This window comes from Mizuhopecten yessoensis, unplaced genomic scaffold, assembly GCF_002113885.1.
Source record: "Mizuhopecten yessoensis strain PY_sf001 unplaced genomic scaffold, ASM211388v2 scaffold10847, whole genome shotgun sequence".
Lineage (NCBI taxonomy): Eukaryota > Metazoa > Mollusca > Bivalvia > Pectinida > Pectinidae > Mizuhopecten > Mizuhopecten yessoensis.
The window spans coordinates 1,109,225-1,132,320 of record NW_018408751.1 but is presented as its reverse complement, the minus strand read 5'-3'; the positions used below and the strand labels follow the sequence as shown (position 1 = coordinate 1,132,320).

The following is a 23,096-nucleotide window of genomic DNA, read 5'->3' as shown; positions in this document are numbered from 1 at the left end:
TGTAACCTGTATTTAAGGGTGAATCCTACCTTACTGTAACCTGTATTTAAGGGTGTATCCTACCTTACTGTAACCTATATTTAAGGGTGTATCCTATACCTTACTGTAACCTATATTTAAGGGTATATCCTACCTTACTGTAACCTATATTTAAGGGTGTATCCTACCTTACTGTTCCACACTTAGAAACCAGACAGATACCTTCTATAAATGGCCTTGTCAAGATAAACCTTGGGTGTATCACAGTATTACCGTGTAATGTTACATAAAAATACATATAGTTTAGTTGGTATGGAGGATTCTTCCAACACATCTTACAGTTGTAACAAATAAATGTAGAAGGGAGATCACTCTCATACAATTCACACGTATAATATTAATGTTGAGCAGCAAACATCTTTGAAATCAGCATAAAATGGATTTTGTTTGTTAGATGATGGAACACAAGTCAAAATATTTAATTTGAAATCTATAAATGTTATTTGAAAAACATCAAGTTTGATGTATTAGTGCACTGTAGTATGCATGCTCAGGAGTAAGCATTCCAATTTTCTTCAACAGGTAATTTTCGTACTTCAGTTTATAAATTGTGATTTCAAAGTTTTCCAAACCATCAGGCCTAGGTTATAGTTCGGAACAGGGAGAAATTTGACTTATAAAAGTTTGTTTTGTCTACTAAAGTGATGGCAAATGCTGATTAACTAAAATTCCTAAATTCCAAATCTCTGTTTTGCTCAATCAAAATTCAAGGAATCTTTTATTTTATCTCACCAAGTTGTCGCAGAAAAATAAATCTAATAAAAATTACTTTGGATGAAGATTATGTAAGAGAACTTAATTGGATAACCTAACTTTGGGTTTGAAGCCGAGGGTGTTACGCTAACCTCTGTTAAAAAAACACTTTTTCATCCTTTCTTTTTTCATTCCACAGCTGGCGCCTTAGACAACATACCAGTATCTCCCGTAAAATTTTCTCCCGTAAAAGAGCCCTCGCCACCATCTCCTAACAGGGAGCTACCCAAGTCACCTTCCCCCAAACGGGACCTGGTCAAATCCCCGAGCTGTCCGAGTAATGTGGTCAAGGACATCATTGAGGATGATTTCGCTGCCTACCAGCGGGAGATCTCCCGTGCCCTGCTGGCACAGAACTCCGATGTCATCACGGCTGAGGATGACAAGGAAGAAGACAGTGAAGATGAAAAGGTCAGTGAAAAGGTCAACAGGTGTAAATAATGTCAAAATAATAAATAAATTACAAAGTCAACTACTTTATCAACAGATCAAATCATCGGGGCATTTACTACAGTCTGTTATATAAACACATCAAATCACCGGTGCATTTACTACAGTCTGTTATCTAAACACATCAAATCACCGGTGCATTTACTACAGTCTGTTATCTAAACACATCAAATCACCGGGACATTTACTACAGTCTGGTATATAAACACATCAAATCATCGGGTCATTTACTACAGTCTGTTATCTAAACACATCAAATCATCGGGTCATTTACTACAGTCTGTTATATAGACACATCAAATCATTGGGACATTTACTACAGTCTGTTATCTAAACACATCAAATCACCGGTGCATTTACTACAGTCTGGTATATAAACACATCAAGTCATCGGGACATTTACTACAGTCTGTTATATAAACACATCAAATCATCCGAACATTTACTACAATCAGCTCAGAAGTCTATAAATAATCACTGGATTAAAAAGTATGATGTATAGAGACACCAGTATGAGATCACTGTTCTCAACAGACGACTTTCATAAAAAAATTTCCTAAGAAACAACAAATACAATGATATATATCGGTAGGTCAAAGGTCATTAAATATCACATTTATTTCACTCAATCACAAAAGCAGTGTGAAATTTTAGGCTGGAAATTGTTTTTCCCTACTGTGTAACCCTACAGGAAGCTGTTGTCACTCAATGATGGTACAACAGTCTACGGCCATGTTTACCTTGAAATTCACTCAGCTGCGAAATAAAATAACCCTGTATTTGTCCACAGTCTATTAAAATTGAATTTTGCACCAAACTTTATGTACTTGGAAAAACTGACGGAGCAGACATTTTATAGGTGTTCGGTGTATAAAACGTTGTCTGTGGCCTATTTTATGTTGCACTTTGGAGATTTTGTCTGGTTGAAAAGGCTTGGGAGCTTTGGACTTGTTATGGGTGTAGAAAGCGGTTTCACTTTAATATTCCTGCTAGGGGGGGTTGTTCAAGCTTTTGTGTTGACTTCAGGTATCTATACCCTGGAGGAATTCACAAAAGAGATGTAGAATTATTATTGATCATAAAAATTGAAGGCAATACAAAGACTACATAAAAAATAATGAGGACTTTGAATGTCTGAAAAATCAGAATTTAAATATGTTCTGGCTTATTGACCCATCAGAACACAGGTATCTGTTTACATATTAACCTATCAGAATGTAGTTATCTGATTACATATTGACCAATCAGAATGCAGTTATCTGATTACAAATTGACCAATCAGAACACAGATATCTGATTACAAATTGACCAATCAGAACATTGCTATCTGATTACATATTGACTAATCAGAACACAGATATCTGATTACAAATTGACCAATCAAAATACAGTCATCTGATTACAAATTGACCAATCAAAATACAGTTATCTGATTACATATTGACCAATCAGAATCAGTTTTATAGTAGGGCAGGATAGGTAGTTTTATAGTATGACTGAAGCTTTATACATATAATCCCAGCTGGTAAACTACTACACAATGCACTCGGAGAGGAAGTACATACATAATGTCAGGGATGAGTCACTAGAGCAAAAAATCCTCCTCCTATTAATATGATTATCTTACAGTAATGACGATTCTTGTCCCTGTCACTGTATGGGATGCTGGACGCCACTAGGTTTAGGGTATTTGTTGTAGCTACTGTAGTGTGATTGTATCGTTACTGAATGAGACCTGAGATGTATTAGGTTTAGGATATTTACTGTAACAGTGATATTGTCATATCTGAAGTCTTCCCATGGTACAAATGGAAAAGAACAATCAGGTTTGCAGTCTGTTTATTGGTTATTCTATCACTGTTCCCAGGTCATATCTGATACTCTGTCACCTAAAATTGTCAGATTTTGTATGTTTAAGTACTTCTTGGAATGGCAGTACTAAAAACAGGTTGTGTTCCCCTCAATAAACAGAGTTATGGCCCTTTGTTCATTTTTTATACCAGAGTTGTTCCAGAGAACGGTTACATGGATTGTTCACATTATTTTACCTCGTTTACACTGAAAACAAAATATACAGGTCCTGGAATTCAAAATCATCACCCTTAGATAATATATACAATAATACTTCCATATCTGTGGGATTTATGTAAAATTTGAAGTTTGACAAAGATGTATGGTTAGGGTAAAGAAACCTGGCCCTGGGTCCTGGAATATATTACCTATACTTTGTCATAGTATCAATTTTTTGAGGTATACAGACAGTAAAACTAAACCAGAGTGTGTCGTCCCCCGCTGTGGTATAAGTACACTCGTATGTTATGAATGGGACAATCAAAAAGCTTGGATTTCAAAGTTAGGATTTGTGTAACATGTGATACTGACCCCAATCTACTCTTGGTAGTATAGTTAGATGATATCATTCATGATTTGATTGTGAGATGGTTTTTTTCAAACAATTTATACTTCTGTGTCACTACGTGCAGAACAGCACACATACAGACCGACATTACTGTCTTACATATATATACAATGAGCATGCAAGTACATAGATACAGTACCAATATCTTTTCAGTGGGTTGGTTTTGGTAGTGTGTCTGACCCAATATCCATAACAGGGTGGCCGCGATGACCAAGTAATTAAGGCGTCTGACATTCTGCTACCACTAGCCCTCCACCACTGGGTCTCAGGTTTGAGGCCTATTTAGGGCAGTCGACAGGTACTGGCCATAGGTCGGTGGTTTTTCCCCCGGGAACTCCGGTTTTCCTCCACAACCAAAACCTGGCACGTCCTTAAATGACCATAGATGTTAATAGGACGTAAAAAACCAAACAAACCAAACCAAACCCAATATCCATAAGGTTGGTTTCGATAGCGAGTCTGACCAAATTTCCATAAGGTTGGTTTTTGATGTTGAGTCTTACACAAATTACAACAATACAATGAGTAATAGAAAACTATATACAGACATTTCGGTTTTGATTTAACACAATATTTCAAATGCCAAAAGTTCTAAAATAAGAATATATCTAAAAAAACATCATGTTTGCTGTGTTCTTAAATGGTTACCATGGAAACAAGATAAAAACCGTAGCTTCATCCTGTTTAGTGATTCTTTCAGAGCTCTGTGGGAGGAATATATATGCATTTAAACACATTGGTGAAAAACCAGGTATTAAGTTATGGAGGCAAGTGTTCACAATTATACTTAAAGTTACAAATTAAGTGATTCGACTAGTAGCTCTAACACACAGAGGGATCTCAAATTCCCATTTCAAAGGTTTTTTATGAAACAAACTTCAGTGTGTCTAAGTTCCGTAATTTTTTGTCACTTTTCTTAAATCAAATGCTGAACCAAGGCATCGGTGATATCACATATGTCAACTTCATAGCACTGTGTATGGGATAAAAGTGTACCTACATGTCCTTTATGCCTTTTCTGACAATATCAAAGACGTAAACTTGAATCGATTGATTCTGTGCTATAGACAAGATACAATCTGATTTCCCTAGTGAACACAATAGGCTGATTGAAAACAAAACAACGGACTATACCATGTCCTTGAATTGGAAGAAAATAAAGCTGTGTATATTTAATGGGTACCGTTGTTGGCACACAAAGTGATCCGCTGCAGTTTACCTAGGACTTGTCAATAGCTGAAGATGCTTTCATTACTTGCACCTGCAGAAAATTCATTGATTAGTCTTGTTCTCACTTGTAAAAAATGGTGCGGTGAAGCGTATTGGCAGGTGGGGACAGTGTTGTATCGATTGAATCTGAGTCAGCAGGATGGAGGTAAATGATGGGAATGGATGATCACGAGTGATGGATCGTACAGTGCAGTACAATCTTAACCTCCAGCGAAAACCGCGGCACGATAATTACACAATCTGTGTCCAATCCATTAAAATAGAGTAAAATGGACAGAAAATATACTGAGCGTGCCAAAATTAGTTATTTTTACTACTTTTGTTTGGGCGAATATAAATCTTCGAAAACATCAGAGGTCTTTCACCTTGTTATCATTTGCATTAGCGTTCTTTCCTTTCTAGTACTGTTCATTAACTCATTCACCCCCGAAGACACATTTGAACTCTTCCATATTAAAGGTTGGACTAGTTCATAATGAAATTTCATTGAATGAGTTAATGACTTAGTATTACCAAGATTTGTGTCTTTTATTTCTTTGATGAACCCAATCCAAATAACCATTTATGAATTATGTTTGATCAGTTTAAATCCTTTTCATTTCTACAAATCTTACTGATTCAATAATCAAAAGGAGTAGACAACAGGCTATTATTAGTGAGCTTCTTCTATAAAATATATCCTGAGGTAGCACAGATTATGAAATTATCTGGATATCAGGGTGGTATTCTCCTATCCCTTTCACCCCTATATATCTTTAGTAGACTCTACCATGCATTGATATGGATGAGTACATTATGGTCTACAGTGGTGAAAGGGTTAAAAACATATTAAGTAGGAATATTTGTTTATTAACAGGATAATTGTGGTATTTTCCTATAAAACATACAGAGGTAGTGAAGACGATAATCATTATCCAGACGACGGCGGTATACTTGTTTTTTCGACTACTGACAAACACTTATAATCTGGTGGGGATAAGAGTGAAATGTTTCCTGTTAAACTTTCTATGTTGATGTTGTTTTACATTGAACCTCTGCCAATTAAAGGCACACTTTCTCTGCCCTTTAGATAATACAGGTGGCGACATCAAATAAAGGGAGGTAATTTGGGTTAACTATCTTCGATAAGGATTAATCGGTCAGTGTTTCCACGAAATAATCTCACCTAATTGTTACTTAATTTGTCCTTGACATTTCGGCGTTTATTTCAAATAAATGACTATGTAAATAGAAGTGAAACATTAAAGAATAATAGAAATGTTGTGGTTAAATGAAAATTAAACCTTACCTTGAACTATCCAACCTTTGGATTGGAGGAGTTCAAATGCATCTTCAGGGATAAATGAGTTAAAGTGCTTCAGTTGTCAGAGTGGGAAGTCAGGGTTAGACACTAACTTTTTTTGCTTGGTAGCCCACAGTACTAGTTGAATAGATTATTTACTAGTTCTTCGTCAATTTAACTACTCCAAGATTTCCTGATAAGGAAACATCACGATCTACAGCTCGAAACATCAAAAGTAATCGACTGTAGAGGACTTAAAATAACTACTGCCATAAAAAGATGTTGAAGTTTTAGGAAAACTTGGACAATTATCATGCAATATATCTTATTTTAACTCATTCACTCCTGAAATTTCTAAATGGACTATTCCAACCTTTGAATTGGAAGAGTTCAAATGTGTCTTCAGGGGTGAATGAGTTAAGCAGTTTTTTTAATTTTGAAAAGGAATATTCTCATTTTATAATCTTAATTTTGACAAGGACCAGTTAGGTTAGGTGATTCACTAGTCCTTGCTGAAATCTACTAGTCCAGGACTGTGGCATCGTATACATTATGATTTTGTTTACATTGAATACATTGTCAGATGTCATTGTAATGTTGAAAATTGATGGTGTATGTTTATGTTACTCAAAAGATATGATGTCTTGTTTACCCAAACAGTTTCATATAAAAATATATTTATAAACAAGGATGTGAAAAACGTAAATATACTGAACAATTGACCGTTGTCTATACAGGTATGAAGTGTAATGGGGAATAAGTCAATGTACCTACTGTATATCTGAGGATTACGATCATGCGGGATTTAAATAGCGATATACATTGTAATGTCACATTCATTATGACTTCATGTTCTACACAGATTCTCTCTTGATCAGAGAATTTAATGTCAGATGTGCTGGTACAAATATAGAATAATCTTGTTAATAGATCGGTAATGGGATAAACCAGGTATTAAACTCATGGAAATTAAACATAAATTATATTCAATGTGAATTTACAAGTCTCGGATATAATCTACATATTGAAGCTCACGCTTGAGAATAATTTCAGTCTATAATATATACTTGACATTTTGTCTTCTATATAACTTATTTTTATACATATATGATATACGTTTCATAAAATTGGCCACGTGAATACCAGCCAGCTGATGTATTTGAATATTTCGTTTGTTTGTTACAAATGATTTCAAGGTTAGTTTAAGTTTTACCCTGCAAGCCAGTTGTGCTACTTATGAATATTAATGAGCAGGTTACGACAGGACAGACGTGTCTGGGTAGGATGTCAAGCATCCAGCAGACCATGACTAAAAGGCCTTTAGGTTGCACATTCGACGTAAATTGATGTTTTTCAATTCTACTGTAAATGTCCTAAATTGATGAAAAGTGTAGTAAAATAAATCTAGGTGTTACGCACTCAAGTCTACATCTTTTATACTGCGCAGCTTATTTACATAACATTGATAATATTTATGCACAGTGTAACACACAACATCACTTCATTTAATATTCTCATTGACTTCCTTCTTTTGTTATCATGCTTCAGTACAAATAAACTAAAATGTTTTAATTTTGTTTTTATCATTTACAGGGTGTAAAAGTGTACGACGATATTGACATTGACCAGATTCTGTCAGAAACTCCGGAAAAAACAAAAAGGTAAAAAATATATGTCTCTTGATCATGATCAATAAGATGCTTGTCAGTGTGATCTTCATCGTTTGAAAGCTTGAAAATGTGACACTGAAAATTTGAAACAATGTATATACAGATTTAAGGTTGTCCAGGCCTTAGCAGCCATGGTTTCTAGGATACCTGTGTAAACAGGGAATTAAAAACCTGAGTCCACAAGTCAAATCCCAAACATTTGATCACAATATTTTACCGCTTTCTGAGTTTGAAGTAGGCAACACTTCAAACCTAACCAAATAGCAAGATTTACTTTCTTCAGTATTAACTAATTTATAGGTATAGAAAAACAGTTTTATAGCATGTTTATTGGGGAAGTCTAAAAAGTGACTGACACAGTGGTCTACCTGTATGAGGGATCAGAGTGTTTTCTTCTAACTCACTTGGTGCAAAATATGCCAGTGAGGCAATACCGAGGCCAAGTTTAGATTGTTAGGATGAAGGCTATAAACGAGGTTCCAATAAATCACAATTTTTAAGGTCGCAAAAGTTGAATAAATTCTTAATATTAATATCTTAATTTTGCTGAAGAATTATAAGTCTTAGAGACAAAGGTTTGGGGTCTAGATCTGTAGCTTGCTGGAGCAGATTGTTATCAATTCAGTCTGGTTAAATATATGGTCAAATATGTATAGAACTTTAAATCACTTCTTCTGAAGAGCCATACCAGTCTAGAGTCAAGATAAATTACCTTTGGCTTGCTGAGTTGGAGGGCTTTGATATTTGTTTCACTCATTCACCCCTGAAATTTCACAATGGACTATTCCAACCTTTGAATTGGAAGAGTGCAAATGTGTCTTCAGGGGTGAATGAGTTAAATAAACCACTTTGACCTTATTTGAAGGTCCAAAAGATAAAAAATTAACTGAATGTGTACATCATAGTGATGACAAGGATCAATGCTAGAGCCCTGTTAGCCTCCTAATAACACACTAAACATCGTCAGACCAGGTGAGTGATACAGGCCTATTGAGCCTCTTGTATCTGGGACGGGTTATTTATTAAATGTTAGTTATTTGTAGAGCTGGTAATGTACAGCGTGTGAATCAAAAGTTAATATACCTCCACACGGCTCCCTGTTTTATTAGGAATACACAAAAACAAACAAGACAAGGTTAGCTCTGATACAGGTATCACGCCAAATTCTTCAGTATGTTTCCCATTATAATGTTAATTCTTGGATGTAATTTGGGAAAATCTAGAAGAAGTTTACGTTGTGTAATTATTTCTGTAATGTTATAACTATCCTGGATTCTGTCCTAACCACAGTCAGGTGTGGGTGTGGGTCTAGGGAGCTTGGTTATAATGTCTTAATGATGATTTACAGTAAAATTTCACTAGTGGAAAGATAAAAACACATTGTATGATATAGGGTTTGTACAGGCCGTGAAAGCTAGGGCCCTTAAGTTGACGAAAAGGAGCAAAAAGTTCCTAAATTAAACTAAGTTGTCCTGAAAGGGTCAAAATGAGTCTTGAATCTGACTAAATTATCAGTTACCTATGGTAATACAGTAAGTTAGTTTGGTAGTTTTGTGGGGTTATTCTTATAAAATGAATTAAGGAAAAACAAGAAAATGAGAGATTTTCGAATTCACTACCAAGTGTTAAATTTTAGTGTTGTTTAGTGTTTGTATGATGATCGAGTTTTAGAAACATCTAGGTTACACATGCAGTTCTTTGTATTTTTACAATGTTTAAACGACAGGAGATGTTTGGCCTTATTTTCACTTAAAAAAGCCCTAAAAATCTTAGACTTTGGTACCAGGCACTGAAGTTCTTGTATGAATCCTGGGTTATTTTTTCAGTATCAATACAGTTATGAACTTTCCATGGATAGTGCCAGGGATTGAATTGATTTTTAAGGAAAGAACACCAAGAGATGCATTCTTTTCTTTTTCACAAATTCATTTTTGAAACAGAAACATTTCAACTTTTGTAATACTTTTGAAGTTTTAAAGGATTCAATTTCTGACCATGTATTTTTCAGTAGAAATGCTGACGTGATTGATGAAACAAACCTGTACGAAATTCCTGTGTTAAAACGACTTCCATTCCAAGATGAGAATACTGATGGGAAATCAGATAGAGATGTTCTTGTGGATTCTACGGCAACAGAACCAAGCCATGTGGAGAAATCTGATGTCATGCCTCCTCCTCCCCTACCCCCTCCTCTCCCTCCGCGGCGGGAACGAGCCGTTTCCGATGCTCAGAGTCGGAGTTCCGTGGGAAGTATCTTGGAAGACAAGCCCCCAGATTTACCTGAAAGACCAAATCTACCTTCAAAGTCCGGGATTCTCAAACATGATTCTAAGTCTGAGAAGTCGCTGGACACAATGGATGAGATGGGTATGTAAAGTATTAACTAAGTAGAGAGTCCCACCACTTTCCTGCTGAATATAGGCCTTGAAAAATGATTTTAATTTTTAAGTATTTTTTACCCGTCTATACATGGACAATTGTAAGTTTAAGAGAGTTAGGGTGTTTCCAAATTAGTCTGAGTAATTTTGCAAAAAAAATATTTACTTGACAGACATATCTAGAAAGATTACAGCTTTTACTCATTCACCCCTAAAAACACATTTGAACTCTTCCAATCCAAAGGTTTGAATAGTCCATTACAGAATTTCAGGGGGGAATGAGTTAATAATTAAGAGGTCAGGGGATGGAATACTGGTGACGGTGGTGTTATCTGGGCCTGTCTGTCCGTCCATCTGTCTGTTATCTGTAGCGTATCTGTCCATCTATCCATCCTATTCATCCATCAATCTGTCTGTTCCTTCATAATTACTTCAGTAAGAGGTCAGGGGATGGAATACTGGTGGCGGTGTTGTTATCTGGGCCTGTCCGTCCATCTGTCTGTTTTCTGTAGCGTATCTGTCCATCTATCCATCCTATTCATTCATCAATCTGTCTGTTCCTTCATAATTAAGAGGTCAGGGGATGGAATACTGGTGGCGGTGGTGTTATCTGGGCCTGTCTGTCCGTCCATGTGTCTGTTATCTGTAGCGTATCTGTTCATCTATCCATCCTATTCATCCCTCTATTTGTCTGTTCTTTCATCTCTCATGACTTAATTGATGGGAATTAAAACCTTTGATTTTATTAGTGGCAATTGTAAGTTTCTGGATACGAATAAACTTTTGGTTGTTGGGTGGTGCAGTGGATAGCTCCCTCAACTTTCATCAAGATGGCTAAACCAATGTATTGAGCTGAATTTTGATTTGAATAAAGAAGAAACTGCTGGGGAATCACAAGGGAGAGCTTTTGTTTAATTACAGCAATACAAGAAATTATTATATGGTTTGTACGGTGTACTTATGGCCCAGGGATTTTACAAAACTTCTCAATTTCTTGATCTAAAAATGTAAATTTTATGAAAAAGACCATTTTGAAATCCAACTCCAGTGTGATTGAAGTTCCAGCCACCGACATATCAAACCAAAAAACATCATATCGTAATTTTCTACCAAGGAAGGCAGAGTACAACAGGCTTGAAAACAAAAGGTGCCAGTGAAATTAAAATAAAATTGTGGAAATGAGATAGATATCAATTGAAAAAACACAACACAGTAGGTTGATTTTTCTTAACTTTAAAATTTTCCGATTTCTTGGACCCTGTTAAACTTGATGAGGGAACTCCATGCAGACTGACAAAGGCTAAACACTTAATTCACACATCTAGTTTAATGGTTTTATCTTACGAACCCCATGTGGTGAGGATTGACGTCATTCGTCGAAAATATTAGCAATAACATCATATTTATAAATACGATAATGTTGTTATCTCCCAGTTATGTAATGTATTTCTACCTATTATTTATTGAAGTGTTTCAGTAGTAACAAACACATACTCAAGTGGTTCCTATCAGGTTTATCCATGCCTGCCACTGTCTTTACTGGGTTTTTATCAATTTTATAAAAACAATATCAGTTGTTTAACGATCATCCACCCCAATTTTCCCAAACCTAAGACTAATATGCTCCGTAATAATATCAACTTCATTAAGTTTTTAGAACAGTGCTACTGGGTGGTTATAATTGTTCTGCTACCGGTAAATATCTGATGTCAAGATTGTGGTTTTCTTGGAGAGTTCACAAAAGGTAGCAGAAATCAAGGAACGCAGTGTTTTTTAGAAGCCATGACTGGTTTATATTACGTAGGGTGTCCAAAATTTGCTTAGTGTGAAATGATATTTGGTCTGTAACTTCCTGTCAAGTTATATTAGTTTTTAAAAAAGAAATGACCTTGATCTTCTATCAAGGTCACAGGTCAGATTTTTTTAAGAACAACTCCATGGTGATTCCATGGGCGGATTGGTCGAGTGGTTAACACTCCGGCCTTCCAAGCAGGCGGCCGGGGTCTGGGGTGGATGTTGCGGTATCTGTGCTGTAGCATTCAAGTGAGGTAGCACTATAAATGATGCCGTTGGAAGCACGGTCCCACTACAAACAGAACACAATACATTTCCAGAACATGCAGGCATGCACACGTAGGGAGATATTAGCCAGGTGGCATAGGGCTATAGTAATTAGTGCCTGATAAGGCAGCTCCTGCGAATTCCTCAAAAATTGTATTGATTTATGTATATGCTAATTGTATAAATTGTATATCTATGTACTGTGAAGCGCTTTAGAGTGGCTTTTGTTAGCTAGATAGGGCGCTATAACAAATATTGTATATTATTATTATAGAAGACCTGCTTCCTGTAAGATGATCAAGTCAAAACTGTTACCTCAGAAATTACTGGTTTCATAGTTGACCTCTTACAGTCTAAGTATTACTGAACTTCTATCAGAAACATATGGTTGACCTGCCTTAAGTCTCCTTACCTTGTCGGACCAGTTCAATCATCAGGTATATGTTAACTCATTGACCCCTGAAGACACATTTGAACCCTTCCAGTTCAAATGTTGGAATAGTTCATTATTAAATTTCAGGGGTGATTGAGTTAAGTATTTGGTGCCTGTGAACCACACAGCATTGTACAGCTTCTCAGCGGTGCTGGCCATGTATTGGCACGAAAACCAAATAGCTGTTTATCCGTCTTTCATCTCCATTAGCTGTACAAGAAATTGTTGGTTTGATATGCAGTAAATACACAGATAGTAGATCACAAACACGCGTGTTTTAATTCTTTACAGAAAACTTCCTGTAAACATTGCACCTGAACATAACTAATTTGAACTTGTTACAAGTGTATAGTGATGGTGGGCTGTATCTGATGGTACCAGTGTTACGATGGTGTAGCTATATTTAACACACATACCCCATTTTGGGGTTCATTGTAGCTGCAGTCCATTTTGTGCTGCTATTTTGACTAGGTAAAACGAACATCTGTATTGTGAAATTGTGTTTTGTTGAAAATAAGTTTTGGTATAATATATGCGTATATTTGTGTATGTGGTTGGTACGGCTGTCACTAAAACACGATATATCATGATATTCGGAAGATGTATAACCATGTTTCATGATATATTACTTAAAAATACTGATAGTAATATTACACACAGCCGTGTGAACGTAGAACTTGTGGTATGTTGAACTAGTTTTCAATCGTGTATCTTGGTAACATATTAACAGGCTTTACTAAAGACACCGCAGTTACCATAGACAATTTGACATTACAAGAAAATTTAAGTAAAGTTTGAAAGTTTAACCCTTTCACCACTGTAGACCATAATGGATTCCTCCAAATAAATGCACGGTAGAGTCTACTAAAGTTACATAGGGGTGAAAGGGTTAACCTATACATCATTTTATCAAAATTCATTATCAATCGTAACAGTGCATTTGAAATATGTGTCTGGATTTTTTAATCGAAAAAGCTCATTATACAAAGTTTTTTTCATATGCACGGTGTATTTTTAATCACAAATTAGCGAATGGCAATGTATCGCCATATATTAGAAATCCAAATATCATGTTATTACCTGTATCAGTATATTACTCCATTCCTTATATGTGGGTATACATGTACCATCAAACCTGCTCATGTGACTACCTCCGTTAGGAGACCACCTGTGTTAAGAGACCACTTTTTGTTTCCCCCATTGTGGTGATTTCTTTGTGAACTAAAAAGGCCAGCGGTTTTAAGGGACCACTTTTTGGACTTCCCAAGGGTGGCTCTTCATACAGGTTTGACAGTTACCCCATCTAAGACTTTTAAGTGCATTGGACAAAAACTTAAAAGATAAAGCTTTTATATAAACATGTCGTTTTGAATAAAAACAGCCATTTTCAATTCCTTTGAAGTGTTCTGGTTGTTTATGCACTTTACATGTCCTACAAGCTTGCCATGGTGATATTTACTTGGAATCGGGCATAAATGTATATTATGATGATATTTTTGTTTATGTTTGCAGACAACTGTGACGGGACATCTTACGAGTCGTATGAAGAGGAATATCAACAACAGGATTTGGACGCCATGAACAAATTCAACATCAAATTGCCAAAGTAGGTTAAGTAACAGTGGCCAGATGTCACATAGACCATCATGTTAAGGGTTCTGTCCCCGGGGTAAAGATTTAAAAATTCATAGATAATAACATCTTGTTTTATCAAAGTGGTTAGGAAATATGTATATGTAGGAAAACATAGCCCTATTAGAATTTAATGAGACCTTAAAACTGTTAATTATAGAGACAGAGACAATCAATTTTAGAGCTAATTGATTATAATGGTAAAAGTTTCTTACAAAAATGATTGTAGAGATATAAAAAATTAAAATATTTATATGAATATTTCATTATAGTTATAATATGATTTGTAGACATTTGATAAAGAGATAGTATGATGAAAAATTCTGGAATCCACAAATGACTAGCTTTCCCACCCGGGTTTCAGTTTTGGTCTTAACTCATTCACCCCTGAAATTTCAAAATGAACTATTTCAACCTTTGAATTGGAAGAGCTGAAATGTGTCTTTAGGGGTAAATGAGTTAAACAAGTGTCAGGACCACAATGGAGTCAGTTTTATGAGCTCACCTGGTCCGTTTGTCTGTCCATTTGTTAAAACTGTCCGTCATCAACTTTCCTTTAAACAACTTCTTCTATAGCATTGAAAGGCCTAGAGTCATGATATTTGGCTGGTAGCTATCTTGGATTGACCTTGACCTATATTGAAGGTGCAGAGGTCAGGTATGTCAAAATTTTGAACGTTTTCTTCTGAAGAACAGAAAGACCTACAGTAGCTCACCTGGGATGATGCCTTATAAAGTTTGCAAAAATACTATGACCTTCTTTCAAGGTCTTAGTTATGATTTCAAATGCTATCTTCTAAAGAACCAAAAGGTGGAGAGTCATGATATAAGGCTAGTAACATCCTAGGATGAATCTTGACAAAAGATGTCAAAAAAAAAGATGAACTTATCCTAATTTCAAGGTCACAGGGTTTAATTATGTGAAAACCTACAAATGACTTCCTCTGAAGATCCAAAAAGCCTACAGTCATGATATTTGGAAAGTCAAACTTACTTTGCGTGGATCCCATCAAAGTTTCGAAAAAAAAATAACTCGAAGTATATTTTCTTTGACTTACTTTCAATGTCACAGGGATCAATTAGTCAAAAATCAAACAACTTCTTCTGAAAATCTGACAGGTCAAGAGTCACTCCTGAGATTTAAGCTTAAAGTGTATGAAACAGGTTTTTTATTTGAAAATAGAATTCCAGATTAGCTATTGAGGGCCCTAGGTCTTATGTCTAAACCTTTACTGATATTTATTATATAAGTGCCTCAAGATCCAAGACAGAAAAATTGAAATATACAGAAATTCAAAATGGAAAAATATTACATAATTGACATTATTGGGTCACCACAAAAGGGATCCTCATAAAGAGGTCAAAACAAATTGATTATAACACATGGTTCACGAGAAAAGAGTTACAGCTTAGCGGTTATACATACCTGCTAACCCATGAATCTCTCGAAGGATGTCATGACCCCCATTGCAAAATTCTGTGGGGGGTGGTTAATAACACATGACAAAATGTTTCACATCAAAATTAATGATCTTCATGACATAACATATGTTATGTCTTCTGGTATGATTTGGGACTTTTTTTAAAATAAATCTTTTCAAAATACTAATTTCCTTCTACGTACAGGTAAGTTTGAGTTAATTGTAGAAAACTTAGCATCTTTCATCATTGATGCATACTTGAAGTATGAACTCATCTAGAAGCTCCTCTTTCTATTTCTCCCTCTCATCTGTATGCACTACATTGGGAATTTGACTGCCTGCAGGTTGGAAACTAGAATATTTTTTTTATTAAAATATGCATTTATATGTTTAACCCTTACCCTTTCAATACTCTAGACCAAAATGGACTCAACCAGATCAATGCATGGTAGAGTCTACTAAAGTTACATAGGGGTGAAAGGGTTAATACAGGTATTTGTATTGGTATAATATCTAGGTAAATTCAACTTAAACAGAGACATCAATAAGACCAAACAATTGATTTGTTACACTTGCAGACCTTTAAAGAAATCTAAAAGAAATCAGAAAACTACCAAGTCTCGTTCCTCTAAAGAGTGGGATATTGCCCTGCCATTTGGCTGTTTGGAGGAGGTTACATTGTCAGGAGAGCTCCAATACAAGGGGAAGTTATCCTGGACGCGGAAGTTGGTGGCTCTAACGGAGGGTCGGATGGTGTGTTACAAGCCAGACAAAGCGGACAGTAAGCCCGCTGTTGTGATCAACCTGACCGGGTATGACGCTAAGTTTGCTGAGAGAGACAATCACCGAGGTTTTGACATACGTTTGATGCACCCAGCCATGGAGATGCACCATTTCCTGACGGACTTCAAGGATTGGGCCAGCATGTGGTGTGAGGTTAGTACAAAATAGATATTATGCTGGACTCCCAAGGTTTTACCTTGTCGTTGAGGTACAGTTATATTGAAAGGTTAGTACGGTATTAAGAAATAATCACCAGGCTACATGAACAACATCAAAACATTTTTATTTTTTTAGGTATTCAATGTCATGGTCGTCATTTGCAAATACAAATATTTTCAGGGTGAAAATTGACAAATAATTGGAATGTTACAAAGAAAAAGGAACTTGTTTTTGAGATTTGATCTGTTTGAGTCTGTCAATTGTTCCTTGTTTACAGTATGTGAATAACATGGCCCAAGGAAAGACCCCTCCCGGTCAGTACCACCACCTGGCACGTACGTCCACCTTCACCGGTCTGGCTGCAAGTCATGTGTATGGAAGTAAGGTAAGGTCACACAAACCCAGCCCAAGCAATTGTACGGTCACACAATCCCTGCCCATACAATTGTAAGGTCACACAATCCCTGCCAAACCATTGTAAGGTCACACAATCCCTGCCCATACAAATGTAAGGTCACACAATACATGCCCATACAAATGTAAGGTCACACAATCCCTGCCCAAGCAATTGTAAGGTCACACAATCCCTGCCCATACAATTGTAAGGTCACACAATCCCTGCCAAACCATTGTAAGGTAAGGTCACACAATCCCTGCCCAAACAATTGTAAGGTCACCCAATCCCTGCCAAACAAAAATAACCTTTTAAAAGCCCACTTGATATATTACAGAATCTAATAATTTCTCATGAATAACGATGCTGGCTGTGTTTATGTTCTGGTTAAAAACATCCATGATCTAATACAGAATACAATACAATGTATAAACAAATAACAGTTAAAAAACCTGACATTAATTGATAATGTGATCATATTTTCTACCCGAATGCCATCATTTATGAACAGTTTGATTTTATGTTTATTTCCAGACTGATATCGGCCACTCAGTATCCAACCTGTCCACGTGTAGCAGTGATAACCAAGAGTTTGATCCCTCGTCTCTTAAACGTCGTAAACGAAGTAAGCGTCACAATGTCTTATGATACAGCCAGATTTATTTTCAGTAAAAAATGAATGAATATCGAAAAAAGTTTGACAACAGACATAGTTTTGCAATATTTGAAAAAAAAAATGGGCTGTTGATTTGTGACTCCACAAAACTTGTCAAAATTGCACATCATAAAAAGTTTGATTTGTATACAGATTACAGATGGCATTTTGTTGCAGTGGTTCAATTTACATAAATTAAAATTGAATCTGGATATGGTGTTTAGATCATTTTCTGTAAAGTTATTATCACTAACACAATGCAAGGGAGGTAACCCTTTAATACTAACAAAAAACAAGAAAGGGCACTCTTCATTACTAATACGATACAAGGTGGGTAACTTGCAACTACTACCATCACTCGAGAGGTTGCCCACAAAGGGTGTAACTTTGCATTATTTATGCCACACAAGGGGTGTAACTTTTTATTATTTACGCCACACAAGGGGTGTAACTTTTTATTATTTATGCCACATAAGGGGTGTAACTTTTCATTATTTACGTCACACAAGGGGTGTAACTTTTTATTATTTACACCACACTAGGGGTGTAACTTTTCATTATTTATGCCACACAAGGGGTGTAATTCTTCATAACTAATGCTACACAAGGGGTGTAATTCTTCATTACTAATATGCTACACAAGGGGTGTAATTCTTCATTACTAATGCTACACAAGGGGTGTAATTCTTCATTACTAATGCTACACAAAGGGGTGTAATTCTTCATTACTAATGCTACACAAAGGGGTGTAATTATTCATTACTAATGCTACACAAGGGGTGTTAATTCTTCATAACTAATGCTACACAAGAGGTGTAATTCTTCACTACTAACACCACAAAAGGGAGGTAACTCTCTCATTACTAACACTACACAAGACCGATGACTCTTTCATTCTAACACCAATCAAGGGAGGTAACTCTTCACTCCCACCATCAACATTTGGTAGATCTTTACTGAGTTGGATGATGACCTGGGATAAAAGTCACTTGATCTGTCTATCAGTAGCCAGGTAATTATCACTCCCTCGTGGAAGGTTAGGGATTTTGGTCAGCGATGAAAACGTTTGTTTATATTTAGACAAGCCATAGGAAATCTTACAGTTGACCAACCTTGTCCTCAGAGATTTCAGGGGAAAACGTGAGCCGTATAAATTTTGACTAGTATCTGTGAGCCTCCCAGAGAACTGGAGAATTTTGTCATTAGAAATTGTTTTGTGATCATGTTGACCTTCAATTGACCTCTACTTACAGTGGAAGCATCAGATTCACAACTCCACCTGATACTGAGAGGTATAATAGAGCTAGAGTTTCAACTTTGACCCTCCCACATTGCTTGAACTTTGACCCTCCAACATTGCTTGAACTTTGACCCTTCAACATTGCTTGGCCATCATTGCTTGCCTCAATCATCCTTATCCTGCATTGACTGGGCTCATGACCTTTCACCTATGCCCTTTAACACAAAAATTACCGGTTTCCACATGTATATATATAGTGGACCCAAAGTTGACGTATTTCTTTGTAATAATTAACGAAAATTTGTGTTTTTCAGTCTGTCATCCATTCATCTGCCTTCGCTACATATTTTCTATAAATAATCGCTGTATTATGTATGAGTTAGTGTATGTTTACTTAACCCTTTCACCCCTGTTCAACTTAAGTCGACTCTACCATGCATTGATATGGATGAGTCCATTATGGTCTAGTGGTGAAAGGGTTAACATTCAAAGTCATACCTAAAGATAAATGTAATGCTGTATGTTGTTGTAATTATATAAAAAAAAAAGTACATGCGCAAATTACATAGGTGCCAAATTACACAGGTTTTTACGGAAATACCGAATCAGTATGTTATATGTTGAGGTTATTTCTAGTGAAAATTACAAGTTATTGTTACCATAAATGAAGGAAAAGTAAAAAAAAATTATAGCAAAAAAAGCAAGATCTAAGACAAGAATTAATTCTGAACTTTGAAAAAGAATCCAGGCCAAGACTCTGCAGTCCTTATGAAGAGCTTTATGTTGCCATGGCAATGGAGCTAGATATCTTTTATGCTTTCTCTGAACACTTTCTAAGAATGAAGTGGCATCTTTCTGCAGAATACCTTAACTGGCATTGCATTCATCCTGAAATTCATGACATACCTTTTACACTGTTTAATGAGAAATGTAAAGCATGAGGACATTAAACAGTGAAGCCAGATTAATCAGTGACACATGTCGATTAGTGTTGGCTGGACTAGTGAGGGATGTCTGAAGACTTGAGGGTGTCGCTGTGTAATACCATACACGAGAATCCTGTGATCTGATTGGTCTAAATGAATGTCAGAATCTCACTATCACAATTAACATTGAGTCGATAAAAATTTCCCTTAACATTTTCTGACCGGTGGATGATAGTGACAATATTGACTGTCAGCAGTGTACAGATACGTGTGATCGGTGAAGGTCCTCTATATTGCTGTTATTTGAAAAGACACATATTGAAAAGTCATGATTTCCTTACAGAACATTCCAGGAAAGTCAGCAGGATGGGCTCTATAGCGTTCCGGGCGACACAGTTTTTTGAAAACATTGGTAAGAAGCCGACTACAAAGAAGTCCTCGTCCTTCTACAGTCCGTCAGGGATGAGCCTCGGGGACCTGAAGGAAACACGACTCAGTACCTGTAGTGATTCCCTAGGCTTTCTCCCGACCCCCTCCTCCCCTTCCTCCTCCGTTCCGGACACACCGGTCTTCCTGGAAGCTCCACAGGATGCCATGAGTCTCACGCGGTCTCCAGTGGAGAAAAAAATGTGCCATATCGACCCACGGATTAAACACCAAGGTTAGTATCTGTTATCTTCAGATTCTGTCATCCTCCTTACCTGGTAATGGAAGTGTTTCCTCCATATATCAATTATGGTAAGAAACATGTAACTAGACTTTAAATAGTGCTAATTAGCTTATAGCAATTATGTCACTTTCTCACAGAACCACAAACCCGGACATCCAAAAGCACTATGATGCCTTAACATAATTTGTCATAAGTGTTATACCTCATGCATTTTTGGGCAGATTGGCCGAGTGCTTTACAATCCGCCCTTATAAACAGCTGACTGGGGTTCGATCCCCAAAGTCTTCATCTACAACCCAAATGGAGTATAAATGGGTCTGAGGTGGATGTTATGGTATCTGTTCTGTAGCATTCTAGTGCGAGATGGCACTATTAAAAATGTCGTTGGAAGCACGGTCCCACTACAAACAGAACTCAATTCATCTCCATCTCATAGCAGGCTTACACACATAGGGAGATATTAGCCAGGTGGCATATGACTAATAGTTATAGCCTGATAAGGCAGCTCCTGTGAATTCCTCAAAATTGTATTGAGTGATGTATTATTTAATATATATGTTAATTGTATTAGCAATTTATTAATTTCATAAATTGTATATCCATGTACTGTAAAGTGCTTGAAAGTGGCTTATTCTAGCCAGATAGGGCGCTATATCAAATGTTGTATATTCATTTATTTATTTATTTATTAATTTATTTATTGACATGCATGTTTTCTCTGCTTTTATTATAAACCCACCTGGTCACTGTTCTCTAAAACAGACTGACACTCTGGGCCAATTTTATACATTCTAGTACTATACCATGGACCTGATGAGATAAACAAATTTCAGTGAATTAAGTCAGGTCCATACTATACTTCAATGGAGAAAGCGGACTGATGGGGAAAAATGGTCATAGTACCGTGAGATAGTTTAGGTCTTTGTATGATTGTTATATTTGAGGTTCTGGAAGACGTTATATAGTGACCTTTTAACTTGATTCACAGCATTGCTAACCCCTGGTGTAAAAATGAAAAATTATTGTCAAAATCTGTATACAAAGGATGATTAAAATTTGCTTCAGAATTTCATCATCAAAAGGTGTTTGAGCAATAGGGGGTAACCCCAATAGTGAGCTTTTGTATCTATGTAAAAACTTAGAGGTAAACGTTGGAATAGCTTTATTCTAACGCCTCATTTGATATTGTATATGTCTGAATGAAGAATGTACTATAGCATGTGGTAATAGATATCGCAGTAAATATTATAAGCTGGTCAGTGATCTAAAAGTTATATGGACCGAAACAGAGTACAGATAAGTTTACTTGTTCAGGTAGCCGAGTTCAGTCCATCAACTACCCTACATGTTTGCGATTTTCATTCAATGGTACACTTACTTGTAACATATGAGCTCAATTTCGTGCATGTTAAGATTTCCTACGAGATAAGCTCTGTGTTCAGTTGACTGAACCACTTAACAGGAGGCTCTGATGTCAGGGACGGCTACACACGAATTATCATAATGGCTTTTATAGAAATAGGTGAGGACTTCCTTGAATGTCAGGTGTTCTGTGTGAAAATGGGTTAAGGTAAAATAAAACATGGCATTTTAATCAAAATATGCAGTGAATTATTCATTAACTTTTGTGAAAGTATTATTTTTTGACGTACCTGACACCATCTCTGTTAAACATAATCAGCTCTAGGTTCTGCAGTACTTAGGAATTAATACCTATTCAGGTTCATAGCTGTCTGAAGTAAGAAATATTTTTTAAGATATCTCATTACTATCACGCTAAATCACAGCCTAAACATTTTTTCTCAGGCTCGAGGATCTGACAATAAAGCAACATCCTGGAAATATTGAATGTTTTACCTTGAACCTAGACTGCGGTTTATTTGTGTGGGAGTATTTCTTGTGAGAACCTAAGTTTTTAAGGATATATAATAAAACCTTAATAAAAAGCCTGATTTTTACAGCTGGCTTGTCATGAATACAAGCCTTAAGATTCAGAAAACAGCAGTCCACAACTCATTTGAGTGAATTAACTGTATTGAAATGTGTAAGGTAGCATACACCCTTAACTCTCAAAAATAATACAGGTATAATAATGTGTATCTAGGTAGCATATATCCTTAACTCTAACACAAATCACTGGTAAAATGTTTCAAGTAGTATATATCCTTAGATCTTACACAAACCACAAGTAAAATGTTTAAAATAGTATTTATATCCCTAACTCTTACACAAAACCACAGGTAAAAATGTTTAAGGTAGCATATATCCTTAACTCTGAATTAAATCACAGGTATAATGTGTAATATAGCATATATACTTAGCTCTAACACAAATCAATGGTAAAATGTTTCAAATAGTATATGTCCTTAAATCTTACACAAAACCACAGGTAAAATGTTTAAGGTAGCATATATCCTTAACTCTTGCACAAATCACTGAATTAAAGTATAACTTAAAATAAACATATGTTTAACCTTTGCTGTAATGATGCAAATCACTTG

At 36.1% G+C, this 23,096-nt stretch overlaps 1 protein-coding gene across 4 annotated transcripts in view; it reads left to right on the top strand.

Moving 5' to 3' along the window:
- LOC110462913 overlaps window positions 1-23,096 on the top strand; it is a 77,363-nt gene that overhangs the window by 41,673 nt on the left and 12,594 nt on the right. For 2 of the 4 annotated variants that reach the window (XM_021517154.1, XM_021517151.1), the window contains exons 3-11: window positions 932-1,203; window positions 7,767-7,834; window positions 9,852-10,210; window positions 14,228-14,321; window positions 16,347-16,704; window positions 16,988-17,095; window positions 17,639-17,729; window positions 19,013-19,051; window positions 20,269-20,586. In XM_021517154.1, the coding sequence (XP_021372829.1) occupies window positions 932-1,203; window positions 7,767-7,834; window positions 9,852-10,210; window positions 14,228-14,321; window positions 16,347-16,704; window positions 16,988-17,095; window positions 17,639-17,729; window positions 19,013-19,051; window positions 20,269-20,586 (1,707 nt within the window). The remainder of the gene's footprint in view (window positions 1-931; window positions 1,204-7,766; window positions 7,835-9,851; window positions 10,211-14,227; window positions 14,322-16,346; window positions 16,705-16,987; window positions 17,096-17,638; window positions 17,730-19,012; window positions 19,052-20,268; window positions 20,587-23,096) is intronic. The other 2 variants (XM_021517152.1, XM_021517153.1) reach the window with 2 other exon arrangements.